At 35.7% G+C, this 16598-nt stretch overlaps 2 protein-coding genes and 1 long non-coding RNA gene across 3 annotated transcripts in view; all 3 read right to left on the bottom strand.

Annotated features, from left to right (window-relative positions):
- LOC122327901 overlaps positions 1–16598 on the bottom strand; it is a 359865-nt gene that overhangs the window by 169003 nt on the left and 174264 nt on the right. The window contains 4 exon segments of the mRNA XM_043223567.1: positions 639–809; positions 1948–2121; positions 2300–2470; positions 3512–3682. Of these exon segments, the coding sequence (XP_043079502.1) occupies positions 639–809; positions 1948–2121; positions 2300–2470; positions 3512–3682 (687 nt within the window).
- LOC122327924 (NLR family CARD domain-containing protein 3-like) overlaps positions 5654–16598 on the bottom strand; it is a 34539-nt gene continuing 23594 nt past the window's right edge. The window contains exons 5-9 of the mRNA XM_043223610.1: positions 10221–10325; positions 8421–8525; positions 8047–8131; positions 7702–7897; positions 5654–7479 (exon numbers count right to left, since the gene is read on the bottom strand). Of these exons, the coding sequence (XP_043079545.1) occupies positions 5654–7479; positions 7702–7897; positions 8047–8131; positions 8421–8525; positions 10221–10325 (2317 nt within the window). The remainder of the gene's footprint in view (positions 7480–7701; positions 7898–8046; positions 8132–8420; positions 8526–10220; positions 10326–16598) is intronic.
- LOC122328044 lies at positions 13289–16087 on the bottom strand. Its single transcript, XR_006247759.1, has 3 exons — positions 16035–16087; positions 15573–15676; positions 13289–14810 (listed from the first exon to the last, which is right to left on the bottom strand). It is a non-coding gene; the product is annotated as an uncharacterized LOC122328044 (long non-coding RNA).

Below are 16598 nucleotides of genomic sequence, written 5' to 3'. Positions count from 1 at the left end.
TGAAGTACAGTAATATTTCTCAGAAACAGGTAAAACTGAAGAACCAATGCCTGCACAGAATAAAGTCCAGTCTGGATCTGTTCTGTTCAGTTGTGTTGGACATTCATTCATCATTGTTTGATGACAGAGAGTTGATACGAAGCATTAATAAACATTATGAATAATTTCAGATTAATAAACATAATGAAAACAGTTTCATTCACTTGATAAAAGTGAAATGTTTGTGTAGTTTTGGTATTATTCACTAAAATGATGTGATATTGGGTTGTGTATTTGATGTGCTGTAAGAGCAACAAGAAACACTCATTACAACTTTCAAAGGTTTAGACCTCAGAACCTTGAATATATTTTGAGAAGGTTTGAAGCTGTATTAAAGGCAAATGATGGTAAACACATTAAACACTGGCTATTTCTAATGTGGTTACAATATTTTCTCCAATCCCTGTGCACTTATGGGGAAATTTCATTTGAAATAGCTCTGATTTATTCAAGAATTTCTTCTTTCAACAAATAAATAAAATGTTTTATATTAGAAAAAAATGGCCTTTATAGCATGGGGTTGGACTCAAATGAGAATTAAAATAGATTTCTGTAAGATCACGAGTCATGTGACGTGTGAAATGCTGTAAGATACTCACTTCAGTGTGTTGATCTGACAGTGTTTATCCTGCAGTAGAGCAGAGATCTGATTCACTCGTGTGTCTTCTAGTTCATGTCCACTCAGATTCAGCTCTTTCAGGAGTAACGGGTTTTTACCCACGATTCCAGTCACATACTGACAGCCTTCATCTGCAGCAGGACCCAAAAACCTGCAGAATACAAGATGAAGAAATCAATTCAGTGTGCATCACAAAAAATTAAAAGATGACCAAACATTGTTTATACCTAAAAAAACTAGTTCATATCTTTACAGTTTACATACAGTTACATTTATTCAATCTATTTATGTGTTTGTTAAAGAAAGACAAATGGCAATTATTATGCAGCAGAACTCACTAGTTTTAATTGACTGATGTCTGTGTTGATACAGCAGTAATTCTGCTTATTTTGAGAAGAACTACATCTTCAGATGTGATATAGATCTGTTGTAGTAGATCTACAGTGTTGTGAATCTGAGCTTGATGAAAATTAATGCACAGTGCATTCAGTGACATTTAAACAATCAGGATAATTAGGCACACTGAATATTTCTTTTCATGAGAAATGTCCACAAAAACACAAAAATAAATCATAATTATTGAGGCGCCAAACTACTGAATCCCACTCTAGTGACTCATCTTAAACGTGTTGACATTTATCATCAAAACTACAGCAGCTGTAGCTAAATATTATAATATAATACTAATGTAAGTAATTCACATTTACTTCATGGTGTCTCACCCAGTGGTGTAACTTATTCATGATGGACCCTATCCTGGGCTCCACGGTTATGAAGCACATACACACAGCGCTCATATCTAGAAAACATTATATTTGTATAATCAAATCTGTGCCTAGTCTACTTAATTAAGACCAACTAGAAAGAGCATGTTATATTAAACAGTTCTCTTTTCATGCGTCTAACACACACGCAGGAATCTTCTCAGAGAGAGCAGAGCAAAAAAAACATCTATAATCTATAATAAATAGATATAAATGAATAAATAAATAATATCTTTAAATAACAGGCGGTCTATTGCTGGCGTATAGCGTATAAGCGCTAGCGTAACTAATGAACACCTCTTTGGTTTCAATGAAGGTAAAAAGAAAAGAAAAACTACACAAAAGGTTGGATTAGAAGCTGAAACCTCAGTAATTCTTGACAAAAGCTCCACCTCTAGAACACTAAAGGACACAAGATGATGCCGCTGTGAAAACTCATGACATGAGTTGCATTGTATTATTGATATTTCTAGAAATATTAATTTAGTACGTGTGCAGTGCCTGTAGTTACACCACTGGCCTCACCTCAGTGTGTTTAGTTGACAGTTAGGATCCTGAAGTAAATCACTGAGCTCCTTCACTCCTGATGATCCAGGATCATTTCCTATGAGATCCAGCTCTATCAGGTGTGAAGGGTTTGATCTCAGAGCTGAAGACAGAGCTTTATAACCTTCTTCACTGATACTGCAGTCTGAGAGTCTAAAAAAATGGGTTTTTATTATATTGAAAGATATATAATTAATATTTCTACAAAAAGTTAGAGAAGAATGAAAAACAATTCACCATCTGACAGGAGCATGACTTTATTTAAAGATTATTACAATAATATTTTCATTTTGATCAAATTAAAACCATTACAATAGTTCATTATATTCACCTGAGGTTCTCCAATGTGCATTCTGTATTTTCTAAAGCGCTCTGGAGTTTCTTGACTCCTGAACTCTGCAGATTATTGTTGCTTATTTCAAGCTCTTTCAGACTGGAATTTGATCTCAGGACTGTAGCAAGAGCTGAACAGCTTTCCTCTGTTAAACCACAATCACACAACCTAAAATGATCAACATGAGAGGAAGAAATTACAAATTGTCACACATGGACTCTTTTGTTGTTGTTTTGTCCTGTGCCATGTGTGACCTACTTTGTTAATTGTCTAATTTGTCACCAGCTGTGTCTTGTTAGTTTACTCAATTCATGTGTGTATTTAAGTTCCAGTTTGATTCTGTTTTATCATCGGTTCTCATCTTTAATGTCTGTGTTTTTTTCCTCCTGCCCACCAGCCTGTAAATATCTTGTTTCTTTTGTTCATAGAAGATTACAACTATTTAAGTTGATTTTTCCTCGTTAAGTGCTCTCTCTCGTAAACCACTACCGTGACACAAATACACAGTATGGAAACACTTCACAATAAGCTTGAACAATACATTAATTACAGTATTTATTAATATTTGACAATGTTAGTTAATAGAGCTATTCACTGGTAGGTGATGTTGATCCACAGTGCATTAACCCAGTTTTCATTACATTGTTTTTTTCATACTGTTGTGTTTTAAATTTGAGTCTTGTTTTATTTGTGATTTTTTTGTTCTACTCTTTACAGCACTTTGGTCAGCTTTGGCTGTTTTAAAATGTATTTTACAAACAAATATGTGTAAGTATTGTACTGTATTTGAATAATATGCAAAAAGGCCAATTATAGCAGTGGGTGTTTGAATATCTTGAATGTGGTCTTATAAAAACTGACTGTTTTGCCGATAAGGTCTAAACCCAGATTGCTTTTTATGTATAAATATTGCTAATATTAAGAGGTGCATCACAGAGATAATCATTAAATAATTGAAAAATGCAGTGCATGATTATATTAAACCTCAACAGGTCTGAAAGTCTTTCATTTAAATGATCCACAACAACAACAAAAAAACTCAAAGTGGTTGAAAAACAAGAAAATGACAGTTTAGAAATGCCCTAACAAAAGTCCACTCTGAAACCATATTGAAATGCTGTGGTAGGAACTGAAATGTAGAGTTCATAGAACTAAAGTCTATAAATTTCACTGAGCTGAAACAGTACTAGGGATTATCACAGAACTTACCTCAGTATCTTTAATGTACAATTAATATCCTTCAGTCCAGTGCAGAGCAGCTTCACTCCTGAATCCTGTAGATTATTATTGTTCATGTTCAGCTCTTTCAGACTGGAATCTGATTCAAGAACTGAAGCCAGAGCTGAACAGCTTTTGTCTGTTAAACCACAATCATTTAGCCTACAAGAGAAATAAAACAAATATCAGAGTTAGATACATGTAATATAAATATAAAAATTTAATACCATTTATTAAACATATTCTGCATTATATATATATATATATATATATATATATATATATATATATATATATATATATATATATATATATATATATATATATATAATAATACACACACTCAGTCTCATGCAAAAGTCTAGGCACCCCTTGATAAATAAGATTTCGGTGATTTTTTTTAATTGAAAAGATTTTAAAAGTCTCACTTGGAAATGTAGAAAATATGCAAGATTTATTGTGCCATAAATTGAACAAATAAAACCAAATCATAAAACCATTAATGTAGTTTTTAACAGTTTAATAAACACATTATACAGTACATAGAGTGGGTACAGAAAGTATTCAGACATCCTTAAATTTTTCACTCGGTTATATTGCAGCCATTTGCTTTCAATTTTTTCAGTTAATTGTTTTCCTCATTGATGTACACACAGCACCCCATATTGACAGAAAAAAACAGAATTTTTGACATTTTTGCAGATTTAGTAAAAATGAAAAACTGAAAAATCACATGGTCCTAAGTATTCAAACCAAGTATAAACTCAGTATTAAGTATAAGCACCCTTTTTATCTAATACCGCCATGAGTCTTTTTGGCAAAGATGCAACAGGTTTTTCACACTGGATTTGGGGATCCTCTGCCATTCCTCCTTGCAGTCGTCCTGTCCCTGCAGCCATCTTAGCAAACTCCATGCTGGCTTTCATGTTCCTTGCAGTGAGGAGAGGCTTCTGTCAGGCCACTCTGCCATAAAGCTGGTGAAAGGCTGCAGGGATGGTTGAATTTCTACAACTTTCTCCCATCTCCTGACTGCATCTCTGGAGCTCAGCCACAGTGAGCTTTGGGTTCTTCTTAACTTCTTTCACCAAGGCTCTTCTCCCCCAAAAGCTCAGTTTGGCCAGAATGCCATCTCTAGGAAGGGTTCTGGTCATCCCAAACGTCTTTCATTTAAGTATTATGGAGGCCACTGCGAACCTTAATTGCAGCAGAATAGTTTTTTTGTAACCATGGCCAGATCTGTGCCTTGCCACAAGGCTGTCTCTGAGCTCTTCAAGCAGTTTCTTTGACCTCATGATTCTCATATACTCTGAAATGCACTGTGAGCTGTAAGTTCTTATATAGACAGGTGTGTGGCTTTCCTAATAAAGTCCAATCAGTATAATCAAACACAGCTTAACTCAAATGAAGGTGTAGAACCATGTCAAGTGTCACAGCAAAGGGTCTGAATACTTAGGACCATGTGATATTTCAGGTTTTTTTTAATAAGGTTAACAATTCTGTGTTTTTCCGTCAATATGGGGTGCTGTGTGTACACTAACGAGGGAAAAATCTACTTAAATAATTGTAGCAAATGGCTGCAATATATCAAAGAGTTAAAAATTTAAGGGGGTCTGACTACTTTCCGTACCCACTGTGTATGCATGTATATATACATATATATATATATATATATATATATATATATATATATATATATATATATATATATATATATATATATATTATTATTTTTTTTTTTTTTTGAGAGAGAGAGAGAGAGAGAGAGAGAGAGAGAGAGAGAGAGATTCAAAATTCCTACATAAAATAATTTGTTTCAAAGTGCTGCTCTATTATCTTAATGAGTGTCTTGGTGGAGAGCCTGGAGGTTAATCACTTTTGCATTGAGGTTATGCAAGAGTATATCTCCTTTATAGCAGAAATTTGAGAAGCTGAACTGCATATTGGAATATAAATGACTGCCATTTTTAAAGGAATACAATAGTAATAATTATAATAATAATAGTCAAAATAATAAAAACGTAACCCTAAAAGAGATATATACTTGAAATTGGCATATGGTTAATAATGACTATATAATCAGTGGTGTCCAAATATGATCATATGTATCAATGACAACAAAATATGTTAAATGACTTACAGGGCTCTTTTGGAGGTTTTGATAACTGCTGATAATCTAATGAGACACTCGTCTGATTTCTTGAATTTCTGAAGCTCAAACTCCTCCAGCTCCTCCTCTGATGTCAACAACACAAAGACCAAAGCAGACCACTGGGCAGGTGAAAGGTCAGCAGATGAGAGTCTCCCTTTGTTAAGGTGGGTCTGAATCTCTTTCACCAGAGTTTGGTCGTTCAGTTCATTCAGACAGTAGAACAGATTGATGGATCTCTCTGGAGACAGATTAGCTTCAAATTTCTGCTTGATGTACTCAACTATTTCTTTTTTGCTCGGGTCATTTTTATTTTTCTGTGTCAACAGACCCTGTAAGAGTCTGTGATTGGACTGGAGTGACAAACCAAGGAGGAATCGAAGAAAAAGATCTCGGTGTCCATTATCACTCTCTAGAGCCTTGTCCACTGCAGTCTTGAGGAAATCAATTTCACTTGTGTTTTCTTGTGTAGAGTCTTGATCAAACACACTTTTTTTGTTGAGGTCCAGAAACAGATGAGCATAAAGAGCTGCAATAAACTCTTGAATGCTCAAGTGAACGAAGCAGTACATGGTACCGAAAACGATCCCTGTTTCCTCCTTAAAGATCTGGGTACACATGCCTGAGTACACTGATGCCTTATAGACGTCAATACCACAGGCTTCCAGATCTGTGTCATAGAAGACCACATTGTTTCTTTCCAGCTGATCAAATGCCAGTTTCCCCAGTGAAAAAATGGCGTCTTTATCCCAGGAAACATCTGGTGTGTGTTCTCCATCATACTTTCTTCTGCTCTGCTGGATCTGAAATCTAAGAAAGTGTGTGTACATTTGTGTCAGAGTCTTAGGAGTGTCTTCAGTATTTGACTCCTGTAGTGTTTTGGAGGCATCTTCAGACTCATTATTTTTCAACACATTTTTTCTTTTCTCTTCTAAAATGTTCTGGAGAACTGTGGCTGAAATCCAGCAGAAGACTGGGATGTGGCACATGATAAAGAGACTCTTTGATTGTTTCACATGATCAATGATTTCTTTGGCCTGATTTTGATCTGTGAATCTTTTTCTGAAGTACTCCTCCTTTTGTGCATCATTGAATCCTCGTATCTCTGTCAGCAGCTCGATACATTCAGGAGGAATCTTACTGGCAGCTGCTGGTCTGGTGGTGATCCAGATGAGAGCAGAAGGAAGCAGATTTCCCTTGATGAGGTTTGTTAGGAGAACATCCAGAGAGGCTGCTGATGAAACATCACACAATATCTCATTATCCTTAAAGTTTAGAGGAAGTCGACATTCATCCAATCCATCAAGAATAAACAGGACCTTGAATTGATTTCTTCTTATAAGTTTCAGTCCTTTCGTCTCTGGGAAAAACTGAGAAATAAGGTCCATTAAACTTAGTTTTTCTTTCTCCTTTAAGTTCATCTCTCTGAATGGAAGAGGAAATAAGAAGCTGATGTCTTGATTTTCTTTTCCTTCAGCCCAATCCAGAACAAACTTCTGCACAGAGACTGATTTTCCGATGCCAGCGACTCCTTTTGTCAGTACAGTTCTGATCTGCTCGTCTTGTTCAGATGCTTCAAACAAATTTTTGCACTCAACCTGTATGTCTTGTGATTCATGATGTCTGGAAGCAATTTCAATCTGTCTGACCTCATGTTCAGTATTGACCGGTTCACTACAACCCTGAGTGATATAGAGATCTGTGTAGATGTTCTTCAGAAGTGTAGAGTCTCCTTGCTTTGTGATTCCTTCAAACACGCATTGATACTTCTTCTTTAGGCTACACTTTAGCTGATGAATGAAGATCAGCTCATCTGAACACAGAAATAAAGTACACATATTGTTTAGTGTCTGGGTTTGTTATATACAGAACAGAATGTGGAAGTCTAAAGGAAGTCTGTCATTGGAAGAGACAGGGCAGGTTATGAACACATAATGAGAGAGGCATATGAACAGCTTCCTCCGAGTTATAACAGTGACTGTGGAAGAGAAAAGAGATTGATGCAACGCTGGAAACAGCGAACATTGTCTCTTACCTTCTAGAGTATCAGCAGCTCTATCTTGTTTCATCTCTCTTAAGAAGTAGAGCGTGAGATCAAGAGCTGCTTCTCTGTTACTGCATCTGTTCTCATTAAAATCCTCCACAAATTGTTGCTTGTTCTCTTTCTGTAATATTTTCTTGAACATTTCCAGCTCATTTTTTAGAAATGTGATTATTTTCTTCTCAAGATTCTACAAAGAAATCCAAACAAAAAAACTGAGACAAAAGAACAAAACTGAAGAGGATCCACATCCATATTTGGTCCAAATCATATAATCAGTGATTCAAAATATAAAAAAATTGTTTGTTACAAACATTTATGAAAACATTTTTTTTCTACCTGAAAGATTCCTAGGAGGTTGTCTGTGATTTTTTTGTGATTCCTGTTAATCTGGATGTCTGAAGTTAATGTTTCATATCGAAGACTGTTAAAATAGTGAAAAGTAAGAAAAGGACTGTTTCATAAAACAAGCACAAGTACAAATGTTATATTTTCTGTCCTTTAAGGTAGAAAACTAATGACAAAAAAATAGTAATACAGGTTTCTTCAGTCTTACTTAAAACAGTTTAATGCTGTAAATGCTAATTTAATAGATAAAAAGGACATATTCATGTCTCTATGGTGAATGTATGCCTCCTTGTGGCCAATTTATATCACAAATATCCCAGTGGAGAACTGATCTAGTGCTTCATAATAGAAAACACATGGAATACCTTTGAGTATTTGATGCACTTTCTTTACTCAATTGCGGTGGATCATCTTTTGACCGGTCACTTTTCACAGATGCACAGCTGGACACATGAGAATATGACTTTACACTGATAGCACAAAGAAAAGAGAGAGAGGAAAAAACATTTTACTACCTTCTTCAATCTCATTTGAAAAGGTTTAATGATCAGTAATATTAATTCAGAAATGGTCATTTCTGTCAAAAAAGGAATACTTTCATGTTTGATCACAAGATCCATTTTCCTCAGTGAATTAATTCTCTCTAGTGTCTGTTTGTTGGACTAAATTATTATAAAATGTAAGACTCACTCTAGAAAAGCTAATTCTTCTGTCAGATACTTGAACTTGAAGTAAAAGTGCCTTGAAAAATGTGCTGATATAAAAGACGAGATGGTCTAGCCAGTCTGTGTATCATTATTTCACTTTTATAACTAGTTACAAAATACAAGTAAATCATGTCAATATTGCGTGTGTCGTGGTCAGTTGTGGATGCATGTATGTCACGTTATATATAACCTTAATTATGACTTGGTGCAAAAAAAATTAAAATAAAGTAAAAAATCACATTTTATCTTTAAAGGACGTTCAGTCTTGTGTCTGAATTGCACCTTAAACAGCATTCTCACAATCAGAGAGTGTATATAATGAACGTTTAAATGATGGTAATGAAATTTTGTGCATACCATTTGGTTGCATTGTCATGAAATTAAAATATATAATCTTGGACAATCTTGGTTATCTTGATAATTAAAGAGGTTTTAGTGACGACGTTGTGAGTTGGTAACAGGATGATAATGGAATTTCTTGCATATGATATCGTGGTTACGTTGCCTATTGGCAAGTCATGAAATTACCAAAAAAACACTAATAAGTTACGGAACTATTACATTGTGCATTAGCTGGGTGTTGTCAGGGCATGGCATAAACTTTTAGCCACTGTGGCTAGTGTTTATTAATTTTTACTGGTCACAATTTTCTTGTTGGGAAATTACATTTTATATGACTTATTTCTGCATACAAATTTAATAATTTCACTGAATGTTACTAATCATATTACCAAATGTTACTAGTTACCAGTCATATGAATTCAGCATCTACATTTGCCAGTAAGTGGCAGCAAGTGACAAGTTCAATTAATGAGTCATTGAAAGCCTTCAGATGATTCATTCAGATGACTGATTCACTCAAGAATGAAGAAAGAGCCTGAATGGCCCACTGATTCATTGACTCAAATGATTCAAACTTCAAAAATGCTAATCATTCATTAACAAAACACCTCTGCTCTTACTGTTCTGCTGTGATCTTTGTTTGGAATTATTTCTATTAACCAAATTCAGCAAAAACTGTTGACAATACATGCTTTTAAATTCAATTTCAAATATTGAACTATAATGTATATTCACTACTCATTTGTGTTTGCAATCATGGTTCACAGGGATCTTCCCTCTCTTGATCATGTTTTTTAACTGAGCTATATGTTATACATATAAAACAAGCTTATATTTAATTACAATTTTCTACGTGCAGCTGTGTTCATTTGTTTAGATTTCTCCATGAGATTCCCTCACATAGACAAGCTTATTATTTGCCATTTACATGCACAGAAGTCAAAACTATTGTCAGTTAGATCAGTTTTAATCAGATTCTCTTCTTTTACTTGGCCCTTCAGTGGTTAGTGGGAGTGACTGTATTACCCGCCAAAGCTAAAAATCCCCCCACATTTGTTGGGCTGGTAGGTGTTGATGTCAAGCCCTGGATGTTGTAATACAATCCAAATGAAATACCTTTCAGTAGCTGGTGGTGTCTCCTCACTGAATTCTGGTGGATTATCTTTTGACCGGTCGCTCTTCACAGACACAGAGCTGGACACATGAGAGCTTGATCTTACACTGATAACACAAAGAAGAGTTTTTTTTACTTTAATACAATATATAAAAAAATGAAAGAAAAGATAATAAGTCCACTTCCATCAAAGTAGAGTTCATGCTCTCTTCTGTCACAGCAGCATCTACAAGTAACACACAAGCTTCATTTCTATCATAGTGTCTCTGGAGTATTCAGCTACGTCTCAGTCATCTTCTCTCATCTTCCTCATTTATATCTTCTCTAGTAAAAGTGGCACTGAGCCCAGCTTCAACACTCACACATATCCTTTCATTCAGAAGTAGCAAAAAATGTGATAAAATACACCAAAGTAGTGCATGGGTTTGAGCAGATTACAAACCTGTTTTTAATCAAAGTGAACATTTAATAAATAAATACAGAACTCTGTTGAGCAACAATGCAATCTTTATTATTTTACTTTTAATGTTGTTTTAAAGCAAGACAGAAATTCAGTTCTGATAAATTTAAAACAAAAAGTCTTCTTACACCTTATAATACCCACAAGAGGAATTTATATTAACCAAGAAAAACAGCAGAAGACAATCACTGAGAGCAAACCAAAGAGCCAAACAAGTGTCACAGAGAGAAGACTTCTTAAATTTAAACGAAGCCTGGGTCTGAATATTACATTTACATTAAACACTAAGCAGATAACACACATCAGACTACAACTACCTGGGTTTGAACATTACATCCACAGTAAACTTTAACCATGCTGTGACAGAACTGAGAAATTAAGCACACAGGATCTTCTACGCCATAAAACACAAATGTCTGATAAAATCCCATTGGAATTTAGCTGAAAGTATTAGAATCAGTAAACAAACACAACAACAGAATAAAATGTGAGGCTAAAGTGAGTACAGTATGTCAGAGTATCTGTACATTGTCAGGTGACTAGTGACTGACAGACAGGGAACGTCTTGGTTACATATCTAAGCCTCGTTCCTGATGGAGGGAATGGAGACGTTATGTCGTGACGACAGACTGGGGTCTTGCTTGGAGCCCTTATTAGCTCTGATTTATCAGGAGTCATGGTGTTAGTTTTCATTGCTATGCTGATGATACTCAGCTCTATACTTCAGCGCAGCCTGGTGATACACACCAAATTGAGAATCTAACAGAATGCATAGTCGATATAAAAAGCTGGATGATGAGTAACTTCTTAATGTTAAATTCTGAAAAAACAGAGGTGCTAATAATTGGACCTAAAAACCCCACATATAATAATCTAGAACACAGCCTATCACTTGATGGCTGCTCTGTTAATTCTTCATCATCAGTTAGGAACCTAGGTGTGCTGTTTGACCGCAATCTTTCCTTTGAAAATCATGTTTCTAGCATCTGTAAAACTGCGTTTTTCCATCTTAAAAATATATCTAAATTACGACCTATGCTTTCAATCTCTAATGCAGAAATATTAATTCATGCGTTTATGACCTCAAGGTTAGATTATTGCAATGCTTTATTGGGTGGTTGTTCTGCATGCTTAATAAACAAACTTCAGCTAGTCCAAAACGCAGCAGCCAGAGTCCTTACTAGAACTAGGAAGTATGATCACATTAGCCCGGTTCTGTCAACACTGCACTGGCTCCCTATCAAACATCGAATAGATTTTAAAATCTTATTACTTACCTATAAAGCCCTGAATGGTTTAGCTCCTCAATACTTGAGCGAGCTCTTATCACATTATAGTCCTGCACATCCGCTGCGTTCTCAAAACTCTGGCCATTTGATAATACCTAGAATATCAAAATCAACTGCGGCGGCAGATCCTTTCCTATCTAGCACCTAAACTCTGGAACAATCTCCTAACTCTGTTTGGAAAGCAGACACACTCTGCCAGTTTAAATCTAGATTAAAGACACATCTTTTAACTTAGCCTACACATAACACGCCTATTATTATTCAAATCCGTTAAAGGATTTTTAGGCTGCATTACTTAGATTTGCTGGAACCGGGAACACTACTCTAAAATACGATGTACTTGTGACATCGTAAAAGAATGGCATCTACGCTAATATTAGTCCTGTTTCTTTCTCAATCTGTTTTCACAGTTTGTATCCAGACTAGATGGTGGATCAGCACCCAGAGATTATGTTCATCAGAGACCAGAACACCTAGATGCGCCCGTCGACAGATCACCAGATCCTGATGCACACACACACACACACACACACGCACACACTAAGTCATTTACACTATCTGACACAGCAGCGTTTAAAATTGAACTGGAAGTTAAGTGCTGGGCGTCCGGTCAGAGGAGAACTGACCCCAACTGAGTCTGGTTTCTCCCAAGGTTTTTTTTTTCTCCATTCTGTATGCATGGGGTTTTGTTTCCTTGCCGCTGTCGCCTCTGGCTTGCTTGGTTGGGGACACTTAACTTCTAGTGATTATCGTTGAATTGACTACAGAGACCGTCTCTGCATTTAATAAGAAATTGGTCACTCTCGTCATTATACATCCCTGTCATTATACTGTATAGTGCTTTGATGCAACCTGTGTTGTTAAAAGCGCTATATAAATAAAAATGATTGATTGATTGATAAGAGAAAACGCCAATAAAATTTGGTCACTCCCCTTCACATGGGTATAAATAGGCAACAAGTGTAACCACTCGTCAGGTTTTACTGAGGAGCCCAAGGTCATAACTTGTCCATTCCCTCCATGAGGAAATGAGGATTACATACGTAACCAAGTCATTCCCTGTCTGTCGGTCACTACGAGTTATGTCGTGATGACAGACCGGGTCCATATGGAAAATGCCACAACCTGAACCCCATCCCAACCAACAGCACTACAAATGCTGACAGGCCACAGCATGTCAGGCTAATGCTATGCAATGTCATAATCTTTACAACGCCTCAGAGCAAATGTACTGACCAAAGGTTAGTGCATTGCTGCTGGAGAGGCCAAACCTTTGTACCTGAGATAGATATTCTTGTGAAACACCCAGGAAATCGCTGAACAAACAGGGACGCCAGTGATTGTGTCAAACCGCCACACAAACAGTTCCTTTTCCAGCTTTTTCCGCTAGCAAAAGTGCTAGTACAGCAACCATGCAGCACTGGGCTCCCAAGCAAAATCTGCAACACCTGTGGCCTATTTATACCCGCGTGATGGGGAGTAGCTCATGATTAGTTAACCACTTGCCAAATTTCATAGTGACTGACAGATAGGGAGCACTTATTCCATAATGGAGGGAACGGAGACGTTACATTTTTATAATTAAACTCTAAAAATCTAATTTGCTTATCTGTTAAAAATGTCTTAATAACACTAAATAACACAAATAACTAACTAAATAACACAATTTTCTCGGTCAGCGCATTCCAAAAAAACATGGGTTGATAAAGGACTGATAATGATGAATGATTAATTTGATCCTAACATCTACAGAAACATCTTTGTGAGGAAAAATGATTCTGTAGCATAATAAACATCTATTATTATGTATTATGATCTATTAGACTTCATAACCACACACAATCTGAGATAAGTCAAATCTTATTTTTACCAAACTGCTGTAAATCTGATCACATCTACATATTTGTCACCAAGCCAGCAGAGGGAGTCCTGACCTCTGGGTGATCTGCATTCACTCCCTCTGCGACAACTTCCTGTTCCAGGACTATAAAGTCTGCAGCAAGCCACTCACCTGCAGGTTGCATTGTTTCGCCTGTTCTATTGTTGTTTCCCGAGTTTCCTTAGTCTTAGTTCTCTTGGTTTTGACCCTGCCTGTCTTTAGATTCTGTGATTGTTTGCTGCCTGACCCGACCTTCGCCTGTTCTTGGATTTTGTATTTGCCTCGCCTCTTATACATCTGTTTGCCCTGTTTGACGCCTGCCTGTTTTGACCATGCCTTACTTTAATAAAAGCCTGCATATGTATCCGCACGCCTCAGGCCCCTCATTCGTGACAATATTACTTCTTGAAAAACATCTTCACCAAGACAAAAGGTAAAAATATAAACAATTCTGACTCAATTTGGCACCAAGATCTGTTTTACAACCTTATTGAAAGTGGCACAGGAGGTAAAACCTATGCTCTCATTAAATCAATATACACAGAACATAATTATGGTGTCATTATCATCACCAAATGTACAAGGTATCTTTCCCAGGAGTGTGGAGTGAGAGAGGAGCTGCTGAAGAACAACATTATTTAACATTTACATCAATGAACGGTCAGCCGCTGCCTCACTCAACACAACTCACAGATCAGATGATCTGCTTCTGTCTCCTTCTCAACATGGTTTACAGCAGAACCTGGACCTGCTAGATCTTCTGTAAATCTGTCTAATCTCTCACCTTATTATTATTTTACTAGTAGTTAATATACTTATATTGGTAATTCATTTATCACTACATGATATTTTCTCTGTTATGTGGCACAATATTGTCTTTAAGATTGCTGACACTACGCAGAGAGAGGTACAAAGTTTAAAGGTTGTTATGTCACGTGGCTATACGACAAATTTATATCAGCACCTGAAACAACAGAGAAAAATATAATGAATGCATGACATTGAAAACTCAGATTAGTACAGAAACAGCTGAAGGAAACAAGAAACAAGCTGTTATACGAACAAAACAAAACATAAGTACATGTCTCACGTACGAGATATCATATGATAAGTCTATGAAAATGTTTAAAATATCTTATTTTTGTAAAAATGTGTATGGTTTTATTTAATTTAGCTATAGTTTTGAGAAAATAAGTTTACATTAATCCAAATGTTATTTCATTTTGTAAAAATAATAAAATAATACACATTTCAGCATTATCATGAATCTGTGTGTGAATTTTCCTTTAACCCATTAATTTGACTCAATACCATTTATTGTAATCACAATTGCATATTGCAATATGAAACGTTTTGCGAATCATGCAGCCTGTCACGTCTTTGGACTTTAGACTTTTTATTGTTTTTTTCGTGTGCCATGTGTTCTGTGTGACCTTCAGCCATGTCTCTTTTGTCCGTTTGAAGAGGATTAAAACTTAGTTTATTTTATAAAGTTTATTTATTCTCGTTGAGGGCTCCTTCACGCTAAGCCACACCGTGATACAGCCCTATAATTAGACATATTCATTTAAATATTCCTGCATAGTAAACATTTAACTTTTTTTTTACCAGTGACAATCTAAAAACATTGATAACATTTGTTTTTCTAATCCTTTGACACAACAATAGAGAGAAACACTGCTTGTTGAAAAGTGTAGTTTTTTTCTCTCTGAAAGCAGACTCTTACCTCGGTTTCTTTGAGAGACTCATCTCTTTCTTCTTTTCTCTGAGATCTTTGTGTCACTGAAGATCATCAGATGTTCCTCATGTCCTGAACAGGACCCTGTGTCTCTGAGATCAAGATCATGAGAGTTCAGAGGAATACAAGATGAAGATTATAAAAATAACTAGTGCTGAATGATTGCGATTTACCAAACAAAAAAAAAAAATATATATATATAAATATATATATACTGTTGTGTAATTGCTGTCATAATCTCCTTAGATCAACGCATGTCTTTATTTAAATTAAAAGTACATTACATTTTGCTCAAGTTTATCTCCTGTTTAAAAGGAGGAAAAGGTTCGTTTTGATCACAGAATACTTTCGGATTCGCGTTGTGCAATAAAAAAGGATAGATTAAAAATTGTGTATTCTAAGAAGCCCGTTCTTCTAAATAAGCATAATAATGAAAGTACTCAAACTTACTCGCAGTAGTTGAGACGATGTTATTTTGGAGAAACAGAATTCAGAAGTCTTTAAAACACTTTCCGGTTTTGTGATCGCTGTTAAGCACACACCTGTACAAGAATGTGATGCACAGACACACCTGCTTTCTCTTTCTTCTTTTAACAGCAGATCACAAACTACATCAGTACTCTAGCGCTACCTGCTGTTACTCAATATTCTCTCTCTCCTGCAGATAATACCCATCTTCCCCAGTCACCTCGCTCTTATACATTTGTGAACTTTAAATGGTTTGTTGAATAATGTCAGACAGATCATACAAAATAATCCAAATCAAACATATGAAAGATAATGATTATTATATAAAATAAATATATAGTCCTTTTTTATATGAAAAATAAGAATTATTTTTTATTACAGCAAGCTTATGAATTCAGATTGAATTATTTCTTTCAGTTAACCTGTAGTTTATGATGAATAATTATGAATAATTCAAATGTAATGCATGATCCCAGGAGCCCCTGCGCTCACCCTCATCTCATCTTCTGGTGCTCACCATGGTTTTGCCTGGCACCTTCATGCGGG

Source organism: Puntigrus tetrazona, chromosome 22 (assembly GCF_018831695.1).
Source record: "Puntigrus tetrazona isolate hp1 chromosome 22, ASM1883169v1, whole genome shotgun sequence".
In the NCBI taxonomy this organism is placed as follows: Eukaryota; Metazoa; Chordata; class Actinopteri; order Cypriniformes; family Cyprinidae; genus Puntigrus; species Puntigrus tetrazona.
Note: the sequence above shows the minus strand (reverse complement) of the source record. Positions and strands in the feature narration are given on the sequence as shown.